The sequence below is a fragment of the Macaca nemestrina genome, chromosome 19 (genome assembly GCF_043159975.1).
Source record: "Macaca nemestrina isolate mMacNem1 chromosome 19, mMacNem.hap1, whole genome shotgun sequence".
NCBI lineage: Eukaryota > Metazoa > Chordata > Mammalia > Primates > Cercopithecidae > Macaca > Macaca nemestrina.
Genome location: NC_092143.1, coordinates 79,845,615 through 79,864,849, shown reverse-complemented (window position 1 = coordinate 79,864,849; position 19,235 = coordinate 79,845,615). Strand labels below are relative to the sequence as shown.

At 40.0% G+C, this 19,235-nt stretch overlaps 1 protein-coding gene across 4 annotated transcripts in view; it reads right to left on the bottom strand.

Annotated features, from left to right (window-relative positions):
• The window catches only part of LOC105478883 (twisted gastrulation BMP signaling modulator 1), a 113,988-nt gene extending 97,033 nt beyond the window's left edge, over positions 1-16,955 (bottom strand). For 3 of the 4 annotated variants that reach the window (XM_071085682.1, XM_071085683.1, XM_071085684.1), the window contains exons 1-2: positions 16,798-16,954; positions 14,367-14,526 (exon numbers count right to left, since the gene is read on the bottom strand). In XM_071085682.1, the coding sequence (XP_070941783.1) occupies positions 14,367-14,489 (123 nt within the window). In that variant the 5' untranslated portion in view covers positions 14,490-14,526; positions 16,798-16,954. Of the gene's footprint in view, positions 1-14,366; positions 14,527-16,797 lie in introns of all 4 variants that reach the window. The other variant, XM_071085685.1, reaches the window with a different exon arrangement.
• Between the last annotated feature and the right edge of the window lie 2,280 nt (positions 16,956-19,235).

Below are 19,235 nucleotides of genomic sequence, written 5' to 3'. Positions count from 1 at the left end.
CTAACTCTGAAAATATATTGCTTTAATTTACTTTTAACCTAAAACTGAAATTTTCTAACCGAACACAATGTTTTTCAAAGAAACATAAAATAATGCTAGTGAATATGTAAAATACAACACTTGTATATACCATAAAATTGCTAAAAATCGTCTAAACAGAGAATAAAAACCAGAAGGAGCTATATCAAAATAGTAAGAGTAGTATGTGTTTGAATAATAGGACTAAGAATGTTTTACTCTTTTTTTCTACTTCTCTGTATTTTCTGAATTTGGGGGTAGAAAATATATTTTTATAATAGCAAATAAACATTTAATTTATTGGATATTATGACTTCTTAAGATCCAGTTTAATTAACGTTTGAACAATTACAAAAGATATTCAAAAACACAAACTGAGGTTCTTAAATTAAGGAAACTAAGTATTTATAATATCTTGAGCTAAAAAACAGAAATGTAGGAATAAATCTAATGAAGTATTTACTTGCATATTGTGTAAGCATAAGTAATCAATGAAGCATTATATTATACCTATGCTGACACTACTTTTACTTAGGTCAAATGAGTATTTAAAAATAAATAAATAAAACAAAATATCTTCAATTCGCCTGTATTCAAAAGAATAAACAATTATAATTAGATTGGGTTATAACAAACCTGCTTTGCCATATTAATACTCTTTAAGGAGGGCATCACATGAATCTTCAAACCCAGGAAAGAAATATCAACCCAACCTCATTAGCATGTTGTTCTTTATCAATTCTGATTGGTAAAGTTTTGTCCTGAAAATAACATACACTTAAATGAATCAGTACTGAAAAGAGTACTTATTTTTGGCTAAATAAGTCAGCATACAAGTTCAAATATATATATCAATTATCAAAATATATCAAATAGTGCCTAGTGCCTCTTTCTCACATAAACCTAGTAACAAAAATTTAGATGCTAATCCTACTTACTGTACAAGTGCCCTAATGAACTTCTTTAAAAGAATCCAGCTGGAGTGAGTTGGGAGTAGGTACAGAGACTGACCACATGTTGATCACTGTTGAGGCTGAGTAATGTGTAAATGGGGGGGTTATTTTACAATTTTTCCTACTTATGTATGTGTGAAAATGTCCGTGTGTCCCAATGAAATCCTCGTTTTGTTTTAACAATGCAACAGGTGAAACAACCAGTGAAAATAAATTTTAATCTCCATTTATATATCAGCAGCTACTATAACTGTATTAAACATTTGGAGGGGAACAATGATTTATTCTTCCTTTAAATTATATCAGGCCTAATTCATTACCTTTGAACATTAATTTCAGAGATTTTCACGTGGTGTTAACTGAAGCAAAACAGGACAAAAATAGGTTAGTGCCACAACTTTTTTTTTTTTTTTTTTTTTTGAGATGGAGTCTCACTCTGTTGCTCAGGCTGGAGTGCAGTGGTGCGATCTCAGCTCACTGCAAACTCCGCCTCCTGGGTTCAAGCGATTGTCCTGCCTCAGCCTCCTGAGTAGCTGGGATTACAGGTGTGTGCCACCATGCTCGGCTAATTTTTGTATTTTTAGTAGAGACGGGGTTTCACCATCTTGGTCAGGTTGTTCTCGAACTCCTGACCTTGTGACTCGCCCACTTCAGCCTCCCAAAGTACTGGGATTACAGGCATGAGCCATCGCGTCCAGCCACCAAAGTACTGGGATTACAGGCATGAGCCACCGCGTCCAGCCATAGCACCACAACTTTTAAGAGCAGGAAAATGGGATGAAGAGGAAAGAAACAATTTAGGAAAATAATGTTCACAAGAGAGAAAAGAAAACATTTTACATTGCAAACCAAAATATTACTAGTACACTAACAAATCAAGATAACTATAGCAAGAGACTAAAGTAGAATCTAATTTGCACTGATAAAAAAAGAAGAGAAAGTTAATTCTTTAATTTACTGAATTAAGGAAGCCCTAAACTTATCTGAACTACTGATATTTTTAACTTAAGACAAAATATACTTTTAAAAGCTGGAATTATTAATGAGAAGTAAACTATTTTAAAATTCCAACTTATTTCAGAAAACTTAAGATTTATTTAATAACTAAATCAATTTTTAGAATAAAAAAGCAGATTGTCAATTTAGCACATAAAAGTGCGAAATAAATGTTCAGATAACAAAGTACTAAAATGATACATTAATTATCTCTGAACCCAATGTTGAATATTCTCATGAAATACAATGTTTATATCATCCTACAAACTATCATAAATATTAGCCAAAGTACTCACAAGTTAATATAGGGTTTTTCCACTCTTGATACAAAATGGGACTTGAGATTTCTAGGATATAGCATAATATTGATCCAAATTTTAAAAATTATTTTCACAAAAGCAGCAGGGGAAAGTAGTAAAGATCTTCTTAAAGGAAAATCCCATATTACCAAATTTATTTTTTCCTGAAACAGGATAGCTAAACCCCTCATTATATGAGCACGGAAGTACACCAAGATGACAGTTTTACTTTCTTGATGTTTAAAGTTAGATTTCTTTCCTGTTAGAAGCACAAAATAAATATTTACATAGGGACCACCCTTAGGCACAGCAACTTGTAGGAGTGGCAAGAATGACTGTACTGCTTTGCAACCATGCTGGTAAAAAATATTTACATAACAGCTTCCAGGGAAAAATTTTCATACTTAGTTATAAGTGCAGAGGATGCAATATAAACAAATGTTCTAATTTATCCTCATAGTACATCAGTTCAACATTACAAATGTTGTTCAAACGAAACCAATTTAACAAAAAGAAATCTAAATTCCGTCTACAAGGAAAGTAATATCTTTTTATAAACTTTTATAGCATTGCATCTTTGTCTTTCTTAAAGTACTTATCTTCCACCTTATTGTATTCATTTCTGTACATCTTCTGCAAGTTTAAGGAGAAAAGCAGCTCTCATTATCTAAAATGTCAATGTGCCTTGTACTTTGCTAATATGAAAGTGGAATTTCATAACTCAGTATGTTGGAATGGAAAGCAAAGCCCCAACAATGTTTAACCTTTTCGGGTTCACCAACTGCTGTGAGAACCTCTTGATAGCTGTGGACCTTCTCCCCAGAAAACGATGCACAGGCAGTTTTGAATATAATCCTGGGGATCTCCTGAATACAATCTGGGGGATCTCCCTTAAGAGGTCCAGGGCCCCAGTTAACAATCACTGGCACATGAAATACCAAGAGCCAAACCATTCTTCAACTAAAGAGAACAGGGATAAAAAGAGGATGTTCAAGTTCAGGTTTCTATCAGATCAGTTAGGCTACTCACACAATAGACCAAAAAGACAAGAACTAGACATCTACTGACCATCTACTGACCATCTACTCACCTCCAATCACAACAAGAAAATCAGCCAATCGAAATAAACAAATAACCAACAACTCTCTTCAGAAAGATGATTAGCCTCAGAGCAGAGAACACATTCCAACATCAAGGCCTTCCCTATCTCCAAGTGTTCTCTGCTCTAAGTCCAGTCTGTAAGTCCTATCTAAACACATGGATCTCCCAACCAGGTTTTATTGCCTCATTCTTAACTATATATGGACAACCAAAGAATGCTATACATTTGAAGAAATCCTGACACATAAAGACATAAAAGAAAAAAAGATCTCAAAAGAGACCTCCTCCACCAGCAAAAAAAACTTCCAATAAGTATCCTCCAAGACATTGAAGAAAATAATGCATCCAAAACAAGTAAATAATGTTAATAGGAAAAATTAACAAGCAATAAATAAGAGCTATTGAAATGTAAAAGTTATTGCTAAAATTAAACAATTCAGGCTGGGCGCGGTGGCTCAAGCCTGTAATCCCAGCACTTTGGGAGGCCGAGGCGGGAGGATCACGAGGTCAGGAGATCGAGACCATCCTGGCTAACACGGTGAAACCCCGTCTCTACTAAAAATACAAAAAGAAATTAGCCGGGCGTGGTGGCGGGCGCCTGTAGTCCCAGCTACTCCGGAGGCTGAGGCAGGAGAATGGCGTGAACCCGGGAGGCGGAGCTTGCAGTGAGCCGAGATCGCGCCACTGCACTCCAGTCTGGGCGACAGAGCGAGACTCCATCTCAAAAAAAAAAAAAAAAAAAAAAAAAAAAAAAAAAAATTAAATAGAAAGAGTCCAAAGGTAAAGTCAGGAAATTTCCCAGAATATAGAGTAAGAAGGTATGATGGGATAGAAAAGAGCTAATACACTATATACAAGCAATGAACAATCCAAAAATGAAATTAAGAGAACAATTCCACTAACAATAGCATCAAAAAGAATAAAATACTTATGAACAAGTTTAACAAAAGAAATGTAATACATACACAGAAAACTAGAAAATATTGTTGAATGAAAGAAAATCCAAATAAAAGGAAAGGCATACATGTTCATGAAACAAAGACATAATACTGCTAAGATGGCAACACAGTACTCCCCAAATTGATCTACAGATTCAGTGCAATCCCTATTAAATCTTAGCTGGCAATACCAAAGCCACAATTCATGAAAGAAATAAATGATAAGCTGGACTTTATAGAAATTTTAAACTTCTGCTCTGCAAAAAAATATTCTCCAAAGAATCAGATGACAAGTCATAGACCAGGAGAAAATATCTGCAAAAGACTTTTCTGATAAAGGACTGCTATACAAAACATACATACAGAGATCTCAACAATAAAAAAAGTAAACAACCCAATTAAAAAAATGGGCCAGAGATTCTTAACAGACACCTCACCAAAAAAGGTATACAAATGGCAAATAAGTATAAGATGCTCCCCATCATATGTCATTAGAGAATTGCAAATTAAAATAATGTGATACCACTATATACCTATTTAGATGGTGAAAATCCAAAACACTGAAAACACCAAATGCTGGTGAGGATGTGGAGCAATAGCAACTCTCATTCACTGCTGGTAGGAATGCAAAATGGTACAGCCACTTTGAAAGACAGTGGCAATTTCTTACAAAACTAAACATAGTCCTACCCTACAAAGCTGCAATTGCACTCCTTAGTATTTAGCCAAATGAAGTGAAAACTTAGGCCCACACAAAACCTGCACATGGATGGTTATGGCAGCTTTATGTTATTTTATAGGGACAGGGTCTCACTTGGTTATCCAGGCTGGAGTGCAGCAGTGTGATTATAACCTACTGTAGTCTTGAACTCATGGGCTCAAGCCATCCTCCTACCATGGCCTCCCAGGTAGCTAGGACTACAGGTGCACGCCACCACTCCAGATGGCTTTTTTTGGTAGAGATGGGGATCTCACTATGATCTTGAATTCCCAGCCTCAAGGGACCCTCCTGCCTTGGCCTCCTAAAGCAGTGGGATTACAGGCCTGAACCACCATGCCTGGCTAAGCTTTATTCATAGACACTAAATCTTAGAAGCAATCAAGATGTCCTTCAATAAGTGAATGGATAAACGAACTCTGGTACATCCATACTAATCAGTGAGTGAAATATTAATCAGTGAGTACATTCATACAGTGGGATATTATTAGGCAACAATAAGTGATAAAAAGAAATGCATTATCAAGCCATGAAAAGACATAAAGGAAACTTAAATGTATACTCCTAAGTGAAAGAAGCCCCCTTTAAAAGGCTACATTCTGTATGATTCCAACTATATGTCACTGTGGAAAAGGCAAAACTATAGAGACAGTAGAAAAGATCCGTGGATGCTAGGGGACTGGCAGGAGGTAGGGAGGGATGAATAGGTTAGCTTATGGGGATTTTTAGAGCAATGAAACTATTCTGAATGAGGCTGTAATGGTAGACACAAGACATTATACATTTGTCAAAACCCATAAAAAGGTAAAATACAGAGTTAATGCTAATGCAAAGTATAGATTTTAGTTAATAATACCATATCAATATTGGTTCATCAATAGTAACAGTATACCACACTGATGCAAGATGTTAATAACAGAAGAAACTGTGGACATGTAGGGGGAATGGGTATATGGGAACCTTTTATACTCTCTGCTCAATTTTTCCGTAAACCTAAAACTTTTCCAAAAAATAAAGTCTACATATTTTTAAAATCCCAGCTGGCTTTATTGCAGAAATTGACAAGTAGATTTAAAATTCACATGAAAATGTAAGGGACCCAGAAGAGCCTAAGCAATCTTGGAAAAGAACAAAGTTGAACTTAGACTTCCTAATTTCAAAACATACTACAAAACTATGTAATCAAGACAATGTGGTACAAACATAAAAATAGAGATAGAAACCAATAGAATAGAACTAACAGTCCATAAATAAACCATTTATGGTCAAATGGTTTTGAACAAGGGTGGCGCTATAATTCAGTGGGGGAGAAATGGTGCTGGGACAAGTAGATATCCACACACAAAATAATAAAGTTGGATCCCTGCTTCACTGCAGGCTTGAACTCCTGGGCTAAAGTGATCTTCCCACCTCCACCTCCCAAAGTGCTGGGATTACAGGTACATGCCACCACACCTGGCCTAAAACTACAAAATTCTTAGAGGAAAATAGACAAGTAAATATTTATGACTTTGGCTTAGGTAATGGTTTCTTAGATACAACACCAAAAGCACAAGTAACAAAAAAATAAAACAGAAACATCGGATGTCATTAAAATGTAAAACTTTTATGATACAAATGATACATAATAGTTGAAAAGACAACCCACAGAATGAGAGAAAATATTTGCAAATCATGTATCTGACAAGGGACTTGAACCCAGAATATATAAAGAATTCTTACAACTCAACAATAAAAAGACAAGCCAATTTTAAAATGAGCATAGGTTCTGGGTTAGGCGTGGTGGCTCACACCTGCAATTCCAGTGCTTTGAGAGGCCAAGGCAGGACGATTACCTGAGACCAAGAGTTCAAGACCAGCCTGGGCAATATAGTGAGACCCCCATCCTTATAAATAATTTAAAAATTTTAAAAATTAGCCAAGTGTGATGGCACATACCTGTAGTCCCAGCTACTCAGGAGGCTGAGGCAGGAGGATCGTGTTAGCCCAGGAGTTCAAGGCTGCAGTGAGCTATGATAGAGCAACTGCACTCCAGCCTGGGCAACAGAGCGAGATTCTTGTCTAAAACAAACACACACAAAAAAGAGCACTGGTTTTCAATAGGTATTTCCCCAAAGATACACAATGAGCTAACCAGACATGGTGGTGCATGCCTATAGTCCCAGCTACTTGGGAGGCTGAGGTGGGAGGATTGCTTGAGTCCAGGAGGTTGAGGTTGCAGTGAGCCGGGATTGCACCACTGCACTCCAGTCTGGGTGACAGAGCAAGATCCTGTCTCAAAAAAAAAAAAAAAAATACACACACACACACACACACACAGAGCACATGAAAAGATGCTCAACATCATTAGCTATTAGGGAAATGCAAATCATAACCACTCCACAAAGGTGCTACAATAAAAAGGAAAGACAAGTGTTGGTGAGGCTATAGGGAAATTAGAACCCTCATACACAGCTGATGGGAATGTAAAAACAGTGCAGCCACTTTAGAAAACACTTCAGCAGTTCCTCAAAATGTTAAACACAGAGTTGCCATATGGCCCAGCAATTCCAGTACTAGGTATATACGAAAGACAAATTAAGAGATACATCCAGGGCTGTCTGTAGCAGCTGACACCTGTAACCCCAGAACTTTGTAGGGCCAAGGCAGGAGGATCACTGGAGGACAAGAGTTCAAGACCAAGCTGGGCAACATAATGAGATCCTGTCTCCACACAAATTTTCTATTTTTTTAATTAGCCAGGTATGGTGGCACACACCTGTAGTCCTAGCTACTTGGGAGGCCAAGGTGAGAGGATCGTTTGAGCCCAGGTGTTCGAGGTTACAGTGAACAATGATTGCACCACTGCCTGTGGTGCAAACAAATCTGTGTAACATAGTTTGTCCCTTAAAAAACAAAGATACATCCACACACTAAAACTTGAATATTCATAGCAGTATTATCTACCATAGCCAAAAATACAAATAACTCAAATATCTACCAACCAATAAATGGATAAATAAAATGTGGTATGCCCATTCGGTGGAATATTATTTGAGCAAAGAATGAAATACTGAATATGTTACCACACACAGGAACCATGAAAACATTATGCTCAATGAAAGAAGTCAGACACAAAAGACAGTGTATGAATCCATTCATATTAAACATCCAGAACAAGCATGTAGAGGGAAAGTAAACTGCCTCGGGTTTGCGGGGAGAGAGAATAGGCAATGACTTCTAAAGGGCATGGAGTTTCCTTCTAAGGTAATGAAAATGTTCTAAAATTAGATTGTGGTGATGGTTGCACAAGTCTGTCGATATGCCAAAACCACTGAATTGTACCCCTAAATGGGTAAATTTTGTAATATGTGAATCATATATCTCAATAAAACTTTTTAAAAAAAGATCTAACAGAGAATCCATCTTAGATAAGAGTTCCAGAAAGAAAGGAGGACATTATATATAATTATATATTATATAAAAATATATATTACATAAAAACATATATATTATATATGTATGTATGTTAGGTCAAGGGATATATATATATATAGATATATATATACACATACACATATACACATAACACAAGGCATTTCCTAGTCTTTGGCTCAAAACTGATCCCCAAAAGACTCACAAGATACCAAACGCAATGAATGAAAAGACCAACACTAGACTCAACAGTTTAAATTCCGTAATACCAAGGCTAATGAGATGATACCAAAAGTTTCCAGAGAGAAGATATAACAAAGTTACCTACAGAGAATAAGAAATGGGCCGGGCGCGGTGGCTCAAGCCTGTAATCCCAGCACTTTGGGAGGCTGAGATGGGCGGATCACGAGGTCAGGAGATCGAGACCATCCTGGCTAATACGGTGAAACCCCGTCTCCACTAAAAATACAAAAAAAAACTAGCCGGGCGAGGTGGTGGACACCTGTAGTCCCAGCTACTCGGGAGGCTGAGGCAGGAGAATGGCATGAACCCGGGAGGCGGAGCTTGCAGTGAGCTGAGATCCGGCCACTGCACTCCAGCCTGGCCGACAGAGCAAGACTCCGTCTCAAAAAAAAAAAAAAAAAAAAAAAAAAAGAAATGGACTGGCATCGGACTTCTTATTGGCAATATGGAATACTATTAGATAATAGAGAAATGTCTCCAAAGTTCTGAGGGAAAAGAATTTAACATAGAATTCTGTATTCAGGCAAACCATCAGTCAGGTAAAAAGTGAGAATAAATACATTTTCAAGATATGCAGGACCCAGAAAGCTTACTTCCCACACAAGCTTTCTTAGGAAGTTACCTGAGGGCATGTTGGGACAAAATGAGAGTTACTGTTAAAAACAACAAGTTATGAAATCCAAGAAACAGTGGAACCAACTTGGGAAAGTAATGATGGAAAGTCACCATAAGACAGCTTGCATCAGACCTAGATTGCAATCCGTTAAGTATGGAAACATCAAGACTGAAGGCTCCATTTGGGAGGAAAAATACATTAAATACTTAAAACAATATAAGGTGTTAATGATTGATGACACAAGGTGAAGAAAGATAATTAGAAACTAAAGAAAAAAATCATTCAAGAAGGGAAATATAATCATAGTACCTATGTGACTATACAGTCAACAGTCAACAATATATAATCATTATAACATAAACATGGTTTATTGTCAGTTTCAGAATATACCTGTAAATAAAGCATAGAAGATTCAAATACAGTTACAAAACAGAGAAATAAGGTTAGTAATTACCGATAGTGCACTCACGGGCCAGGCATTGCTCTAAATACTTTATACCTAATCCTCACAATACTCGCACAGTATGGTTATTATCCCTACTTTATAGATGAGGAAATTGAGGCATTGAGAGATTAACTAACTTGCCCAAGGTCATACAACCAGTAAATGGCAGAACTGGATCCAAATTCAGATAGCCTGGTTCCAGAGTTCATGCTCTTAACCATTATACTATGCAGCCTCTCAGAATACAGATATTATCAACCTTGACAATATAAAAGTAAAAGTACAGGTAACACTCCATTCGCCACAGATTTTGATGCAGCCCATCAGAATTCCAAAAGTAGCCCATCAGAATGCCAAAAGTAGAAAATTTTGAGGGCAGTACTCATAAATGCAAGGGAAAAAACTGATTTCTCTGCTTTCTATGATGTTAATCATGGTAGATTCACATGATCTCCCAAGACTGGAGCCCAAACAAACCCTCTCTTCGATTCCCTAAAGAAATGCACTGTTCTTAAAACTCACTTATAGTCTGTCTCATTGCTAATAATAATAATAAAATAAACTTTAAAAGGAAAGAAGGAGACTATTAATATTCTCCACTTACATCAGGAATAAAGAGATAATATCTCCAGTCGATAGAACAGAATAGAAAACCTTAAATATACTGAAGAAATTGAAAAAATAAACAAGAGATAAACTCAAAACTGTGATACAAGTGTGTCAGCGCAGGAGTGGGAAGAAGAACATGATGAGCTATGACCTTATCTGTTACAGCAGAAAGGCAATTTTAGATATATAACATCTAAAACTGATAAATCAAGAAATAGTAGTACAAGCATATTATTTAGGCACATGGTTAAAAATTACTAACAGAAGTAAAAATATAAGCAGTTAGATTAAAAGTGTTTTTCCCAGGGTAATAGAATGAGTAAGGAGAATTAGATCAAGGGATTCATTTTTTCACCATGTATCCTAATAATTTAATAATTTATTACTCTGATGAAAAAAAGAGAACATTTGACACATACTAGTTGGTTTCTTTCTTTAAAACTGCCTAGAACTAGAAGAAAATTTTGAGCTCACCTAGCCAGTCAACTCACTTTACAGTTTAAATGTGGCAGAGTATATTTTCCACAGATGGCCACACCATTCTATCCCATCCACATGTTCAGCTTACAACATGACACTGTCACTCCTCCAACAGAGGTGGGGCCTATGTTCCCTCCACTTAAATCCAAGTGGACCCGCAGCAGAGATCATATATCAGGACCACAGAAACACACACATACACACACAGACAGAGTGAAAGGGAGAGAGGGAGGGAGATGGGGATAGAGAAGGGAAGAAGGGGAGGAGAAGTCAGGAAAAGACGTATACCCAAAGAATCTTCCTAGCCCAGGTTTTAGACTTTATCAGTGAGCCTTCAGATTTTCAATGTCCAATACAGTGGCCACTAGTCATATGCAGCTATGCAGTTAATGAAATTAAAATTGAATTAAATTTAAAATCAGATTTTCAGTCATACTAGTCACATTTCAAGTACTTGGTAGCCACGTACGGCTAGATTCTACTGCATTGCACAGGGTAGACGTAGATCTTTTCCATCATCGCAGAAAGCTCTGTCTATAGTGCTGTTTCAGATACTTCCACTCCCACCACTAGCCGCCCTGCTAATGCCACATGGAACAGAGATGAACTCTTCCACAGAGCCCTGCTCAGAATGCAAATTCGTGAGCAAAATAAATGTTGTTTCCACCCACCGGTTTTTGGGGTGGTTTGCCACACAGCCATAGAAAGAGGAACACACGGAAACTAAAGCTCAGAACGTGAAATAATCTGCTAGAGTTTGGGAGTCCACAAAACCAGGTGAAGAGTGGAACTAATCACATTTCATTTCAACACTCAATAAATGTTTGTGAATAAACAAACAGGAAAATTCTCAATATTTGAGCCCTAGATCTTTTCTAACCCCAAGTAGTCTGTCATCCACCAGGAAAGTTTATCTGCTACTCCAGAAAAAAGTTTGATGTTTCCTGGCTCTGAAGGAACAGGAATCTCAGAAATGTCAGCATCCATGAATTTGTGACTGAATATGTATCCTAGCTTATTTTGTTTACTAGAATCACCATTTGCGTTAGGTGGAGCTCCATTTGCTTTTCCGGTTTTTTTACACTGATATAGCACTCTTTACATTTTGAAGTATTTTGTTTAAGTCTTATAATTTTTTTTTGAGACACAGTCTTGCTCTGTTGCCCAGGTGGGAGTACAGTGGCGCGACCTCAGCTCACTGCAACCTCTGCCTCCTGGGTTCAAGTGATTCTCCTGTCTCAGCCTCCCAAGTAGTTCGGATTACAAGCATGGGCTGCCATGCCTGGCTAATTTTTGTAATTGTAATTTTTAAAATTTTTTTAACTGGCCAGGCATGGTGGCTCACACCTGTAATCCCAGCACTTGGGAGGCTGAGGTGGCAGATCGCTTGAGCTCAGAAGTTTGAGACTAGCATTGGCAACATGGCAAAACCCCGTCTCTACCAAAAATAGAAAATAAATCAGCCAGGCATGGTGCCACGTGCCCGCAGTCCTAGCTACTCCAGAGGCTGAGATGGGAGGATCGCTGGAGCCTGGGAGGTCAAGGCTGTAGTAAGCTGTAATAGAGCCAAAAAAATTTTAAAGAGTCAAACAAACAAAAAACCTTTGCAAGTATCTACCCATATTAACCAAAAGCTTTCTCTTTTAAATACTCCCTTTAAAAGCAAGGTATTTTAAATAAAGTACACTTTTTTTTCTTTTTTTTGAGACAAGGTCTTGCTCTATCACCAGGCTTCAGTGCAGTGGGACATTCATAGCTCACCGCAGCCTCAACCTCCTGGGCTCAAATGATCCTCCTGCCTCAGCCTCCCAAGTAGCTGAGACTACAGGCGTACATGAACATGCCCAGCTAATTTTTAAAGATCATTTGTTGTAGAGACAGGGTCTCACTGTGATTCCCAGGCTGGTCTGAAACTCCTGGGCTCAAGCGATCCTCTTGCCTCAATCTCTCAAAGTGCTGGGATTACGAGGCATGAGCCACTGTGCCTGGCCAAAGTACAATTTTTAATTACTTGAACTAATGCAAGTTATAGAGTTGAAGAGTAAAGAATATAATTTGGAATTAAAGAGAATCTCCATCTAAACATGAATATAGCAAATGTTATGAGACTTTATTTTGAATAATGAATAATGAAGCTACATTGAAACAACCTGGGAGATACCACAGACTCCTCATCTGACCATAGCACAAAACTGGGCTTCATGTGCAGACACAAAATTTCCAGCCAACACAAGCCTAAGCAGGCGTGCCTTATTAAGATTTCCACATACAAAATTAGGTGATTAAAGAATTAGTGTTAATTTTTAAACTGTACAGTTGCTCTAATAGCTATGTTGGTAAAGAGTTCTCTTTTAGAGATACATATTAGAATTATCAACAAAACAGTATCAAGGGATTTGCTTGAAATTAAAACAGAGCTGGGAGTGGATAGTGAAGGAGGGTATAGATGAAACAAGAGTAGCTGTGAGGTAATGACTGCAGTAACTACTCATGGATGGTTCATTATATTCTTCTCCTTTTATACCTGAAAATGTCCACAGCAAGAAAGTTGAAAACTGAACAACAAACAGACTTCCCTAGTTCAATGTTTTGGTTTGAAATGCAAAGTTAGGGTTATCAGAGTATGAAACGGGGGCAAATAAAATTCCAACTATTAGCGCGAAGGACCAAAATGTCAGAAATAAGCACAAAATGTTTCTGATGTATAAAAACAACTGTCACTCCAGCACATACACACAGTTAGTCTCGAGTGAGGGTTACAGTCATGTTAGCTGACTCACACTTTACATAGAATGCTAATGTGTGTGGTTACTGAATTTCTGAGTGCACAGCCAGCAACTAGAAGGGAAGCTAATCAGGAGTTCAATACCAGCCTGGTAACTGAGCTGCATCACTTACTCTTACTTTTCTCCCCAGAAAAATGACCGTGGTGGCTACATTAAGAGGCCTGCCTTGATGATTGGAAAAGATATAACTGCGAAGTATCTTGGAAACAGATTGTCCAATCCCAGCCAACGACTTGCCTGCAACATTGTGGGAGACCCTGAGCCAGAGTCCCCTGGCTAAACTGCTCCCAGATTCCAGGCCCTCAGAAACTGCATGAAATAATACATGTTTATTGCACTAAGTTGCTATGTTTTGGGGTAATTTGTTACATAGCAATAGAAAACTAATACATCGTACTTAGGGTAACAATTTATTATTTGATCAGCTAATTTTTTTTCTAAATACAGTCATTGAACATCTTTGCTATGTTAATTAGATTACACAAGGGAACCCCTTAAATCATCTGAATAGAGTGCTCATCACCTTGTAATGACATGTTTATACAACAGGATATTATACTCAGTATTGAACTTCTTGAATCTAACCTTGCTACATATATGATTGCTGTGAGGGTAAAAATCCAGACCTGTGGGTCATGATTCAGTACCTGAGGCCCTGACCCAACACTCATACCCTATATCTGTATATAAACATAATGTTTCTGCTCTACAATATAGTTCAATTATTAATAAAAGTACTCTTAGTCCTACCTGAATAAGGCATTTGCTCACATCACTAGCACAGAGTGCTTTGTTACAGCTCAGTGATGCTGGAAGCCATGTCAGGAACATCAGGATGGCTAGAGTAAGCACAGCAACATAGTGTAACTTCATGTTTCTTCAAAGAAGATGATCAGTAACTCCCAGGAAGCTAAACAAACAAACAAACAAACATAACTTTAATTCAAAGGCAAGTGCTAGGGTAAAAACAAATACAGAAATGAAAAACAAAACATAAACTAAGACTCATTGTTTGTGTCAATAGACTTTTTCTTTCTTTTTTAGAGTCTTGCTCTGTTGCCCAGGCTGAAGTACAGTGGTGCGATCACAGCTCACTGCAGCCTTCAATTCCTGGGTTCAAATGATTCTCCCACCTCAGCCTCCCAGTTATCTGAGACTACAGACAATACCACCATGCCTGGTCTTCAAAAAACTTTTGAGTGATCATTTAAAGATCATTCTCAATGAAAGATTATATAAACATTTAAAAATAAACAGTAATTTTATATAATAATGGCTTCATAGCAATCTTCGAGGACCTAGAACACTACAGTTCCTCAGACTATCCAGAAATGGTGACTATGAAAGTAGAGTGAGTATATCTAAACCCTCAGTAACCTGAGAATACATCAGGCAAATAGCTAGTTTCAATACTGCACTGCTACTATTCAACTTTAGTTTTAGCTCCATTATTCAACTTTAAGACCATATAAAACTATTAATATTGTATTATAATTTTAAGATATTTAATTTTCATTCTTAGAATCAAAACAAAATTTTAAATGGAAATTATTCTAGGGTTTAGACAGAATAGAGCAGCTCAAAGCAAGAAGTAGTCCACAGAGTCACTTCTTAAATAATTGAGCAAATAACAAAAGGCAGTGTAAATTATTAATTGCATTAAGAAGTCTGGGTAATTATTAGACTGTGAAGATATTTTTTTGTTTTTGTTTTCTGAGACGGAGTCTCTCTCCGTTGCCCATGCTGGAGTGCAGTAGCGCAATCTCTGCTCACTGCAACCTCCGCCTCCCAGGTTCATGCGATTCTCCTGTCTCAGCCTCCTGAGTAGCTGGGATCACAGGCGCCTATTACCACGCGCAGCTAATTTTTGTATTTTTAGTAGAGACGGGGTTTCACCATATTGGCCAGGCTGGTCTCAAACTCCTGACCTCAGGTGATCCACCCGCCTCGGCCTCCCAAAGTGCTGGGACTACAGGGGTGAGCCACAGCGGCCGGCCAAGATATTCTTTTAATTCTATTAGTATCATGCATTCTTCAGAGTTACTAAGAAGATACTATAGTTCAAAAAGAAGAAGGAAAAAAGACTAGCACAAATACAGTTTGACAGGAGCCAAACAGTATACATAGTTATTAAACTTTAAATACGGGAAGATATAATTTCTTCAGGTTAAAACACCTCCCTATCAAACATAATAAATTAAAATAAATGACTACTGACATAAGAGGGATAAATAGTGAGTTTATGGGGGCATTTATGATTACTCTAAACTTTTATTCTAAGTGTTACAAAGTACATTAAAGGAAAAACAATAAAAGAGTGAAAAGTATAAAGGGCTTTGGGCCTGGTATGAGTCAATTTTGAAAGAGAAAGCCCTGGTGATCATTACTGAGGCTCACAAAGCACTCCCTAAAGAGCTTTAGTAACCTAATTTCCTCATGTATTTAACGCCGCATACCAAATAGGATGGTTTCTGGAGCAACCAGTACATATACGCAGGGGCCAAATAAGGTTATATGGAAACTAATTGTCGTGGAACTAGTTTTCATCCTACAACCACGAAAACTGGGATTTTCTCCCTCCCCCAACTTTTACTGTTGTCTTATGAAATGTTCCACAAATTCATCTTACTCCCCAGATTTCACTGGAAAAAGTATTCAAGTAACTACGGCCATGTCCAAATCAGGTAACAGAATTAAAGGACTTATCTTTTCCTGAGGAGTTAGAAACCATCACGTATCAAAAATGTTTCGCATACATCACGCCCAGTTTCTCGTTAAGGGAGATGGCACTGACAGCAACCAGGGCAGAGCAGAGCCTCTGTGGAGCGGTGCCAGGGCCCCGAAGGCGCCGGACGCCCCGCGAGGCAGAGGCCGGCGGCGGCGCGGGGGACCCGGCACCCGCAACCACTCCCACCCCGGCTCGGCCGACGCGGGCTGCGGAGGACGCGGGCCGGCCCAGAGATGGTCTGGACCGAGGAGGCGCAGAGATGCTGCCGGCTCCAGGCGTCCGGCCTGTGCGCCCGCGCCCAGCACCCCCACTCTGTCCTCCGCGCAGCCGGGCCCAGGCTTCTCCCGGCCCCCGCGAAGCTCGCCGCGGCCCCGGGCCTCGAGAGGGCGGAGCTCGGCGCCCGGCCCCTTCCCGGCCAAGAGGCTGCACAATCCCCCAGCCGCTGCCGCTTACCGTGCGCCGCGGTCCCGCGAAGTCGCCCACCCCGAGATCTCCGCCGGGTCGGCCGAGCCCGGAGCGCGCTGCGGCGGCTTTGAGTGCGAGGCCAGGCCGCGCCTCCGCCGTCCCCTCCGCGCAGCGCCCGCGAGCCTCGGGCACCTTAAAGAGACAGGCCCGCCCGCCGCCCTCCTCCCGACTCCTGGCTCCCAGCCCCAGCTCCCCTCTTCCCCTCCGCCCCCGCTGGGGTCCACAGCCGCCAGCTCCCGCCAGGAGGCGTCTCTCACTCCCGCGGCGCTCCTGTCAGCGCGCACGCCCCCATCTCGGCCCCGCCCACTCCCCCGCCCCTCCCACAGCCCTGTCCCCTCCCCGCCCCGCCCACAGCCCCGCCCCGCCCACAGCCCCGCCCCCCGCGCCCCCGGTTTCGCCCCTCCCTCGTGCCACGCCTCCACCGCGATCTGCCGCCCGCTGTCCCCCGGAGGCCACGCCCCCAGGCGCACCCACCCTGGCTGCCCAGCGCGATGTCCCTTCGCGCTTCTCCGCACCGGGATCCCCAGTCCCTCAGGTTCCGACAGACCCTCCTGTCAGGCCCGTTCTCCGGGCCCCTCAGTTGCAGTGTTAAGATCAACAGCGACTCACGATTAAAGCCTTGTGATGCGCCAGCCACTAAGCTGAGGATATGCCGTGTAGTAAAATTCCTCAGCACTCCTCACAGCCGCCCTGTAAGGAAGCGGCCATGGCCGGGTTCTAGGGATGCGAGGCCGAGCGGGGCGCTGAGTAGCCTAGCGCGTCGCCGAGGAGAGCTGGCATGTGAACCCTTGTCGTTTGCCGTCAGAGGTAGAATTTGTATAAAATGCGCGTTTCCTAGATCTACCTCAGACCTACTGAATACGGATCTCCGAGGATAAAGCTTTCGGAACTTCGTTCACCAATGCGTTAAAACTTGCCGGGCTGGCGCTGAGCTCTGCATCCGGACTCGAGAGGAGGGGGCGCCGCGGATCCGGGCGTGGAGGTCGCGCAGTCTAGGTGCGCGGTTAGCACGTAGGTTAAAAACATTGAGAATGACACTCAGTTCTTTCCCACAACTCTGGGTTGCTTCTTTTTTTTTTTTTTTTTTTTTATTTCTTTTGAGATAAGGTCTCACCAGGTTGGAGGGCAGTGACGACATCAGGGCTCGCTGCAGCCTCCACCTCCCAGGCTCAAGTAATCCTCCCGCCTCAGCCTCTACAGGCGTGCACCACCACGCCCGGCTAGTATTTTATTTTTTTGTAGACATGGGGTCTCGCTATGTTTCCCAAGCTGGTTTCAAATTTCGGGGTTCAAGCGATCCACTCACCACGGCCTCCTAAATCGTTGGGATGACAGGTGTGAACCATAGTGCCCGGCCAGAATTTGCTTTTTAAAGAAGATGCCAGGGTGATTAAGTTAGAGCGCACTAGACTAGACCGTCCGCGGGGCACCTTCCCTTGGAAATAATGACCTAGTGTCAAACCCTTATATAAGCTAGTAAGTCGTAAATGCCTACCACCCCACTTTGTTGATTGGAAGGAAACAGAAAGAATGAAAACAGCTGACTGGCTGAGGGGTGGATTGCATTACTGATACTAGCCCACTTTTGTACAATAAATATAGGTTTTAAAAATCATCCCTGAAAATTATCCTGGAGAAATGATTAAGGGTATACCCAAATTTAAGGATAAGATTCTTATTCTTGGCATTACATACTAGTTAAGTGAATTAGGCACTAATTCAGCCATTAAAAAATGATACTGCAGATCAGAGGTTCTCAAACTTTTTGGTCTCGGAATCCCTTTACACTCTTGAAAATTATGGAGCATGCCAAAGAGGTTTTGTATATGTGTGCTACATCTGTTAATACTTTCAAAATTAAAACAATTTTTACATATTCATTATTTCATTTAAAAATAAACCCATTATATGGTAACAAATATTTTATGAAAAGTAAGTATATATTTTAAAACAGTAGGAAGAACAGCGTGGTTTTACATTTTTGCTATTGCCTTTAATATCAAACTTAATAGCCACTGTTTTTATATCTGCTTCTGTATTCAAACTGTTGCAGTATCATGTATTATGTAGTCTCTACTTAGTATTATGTAGTCTCTCTAGTAGAGAGAATGAGAGAGAAAAAGTCAAATAATGCCTTAGAATTAAAATTAAAATAGTTTTGAGCTCACAACCCCCTGAAAATGTCTTAGGACCCCTCCCTAGCAGCCCCAGATCACACTATGACAACTAGAGTTGCAGACGAATATTGCAACTAGAGATATTCATGATACATAAAAAATGTTAAAGTACCGCATAGTGTTTGAATAATTAATTTTGTTGTTGTTTGTTTGTTTTTGAGACGAAGTCTTGTACTGTCACCCGGATGGGAGTGCAACGGCGTCATCTCGGCTCACTGCAACTTCCGCCTCCAGAGTTCATGAGATTCT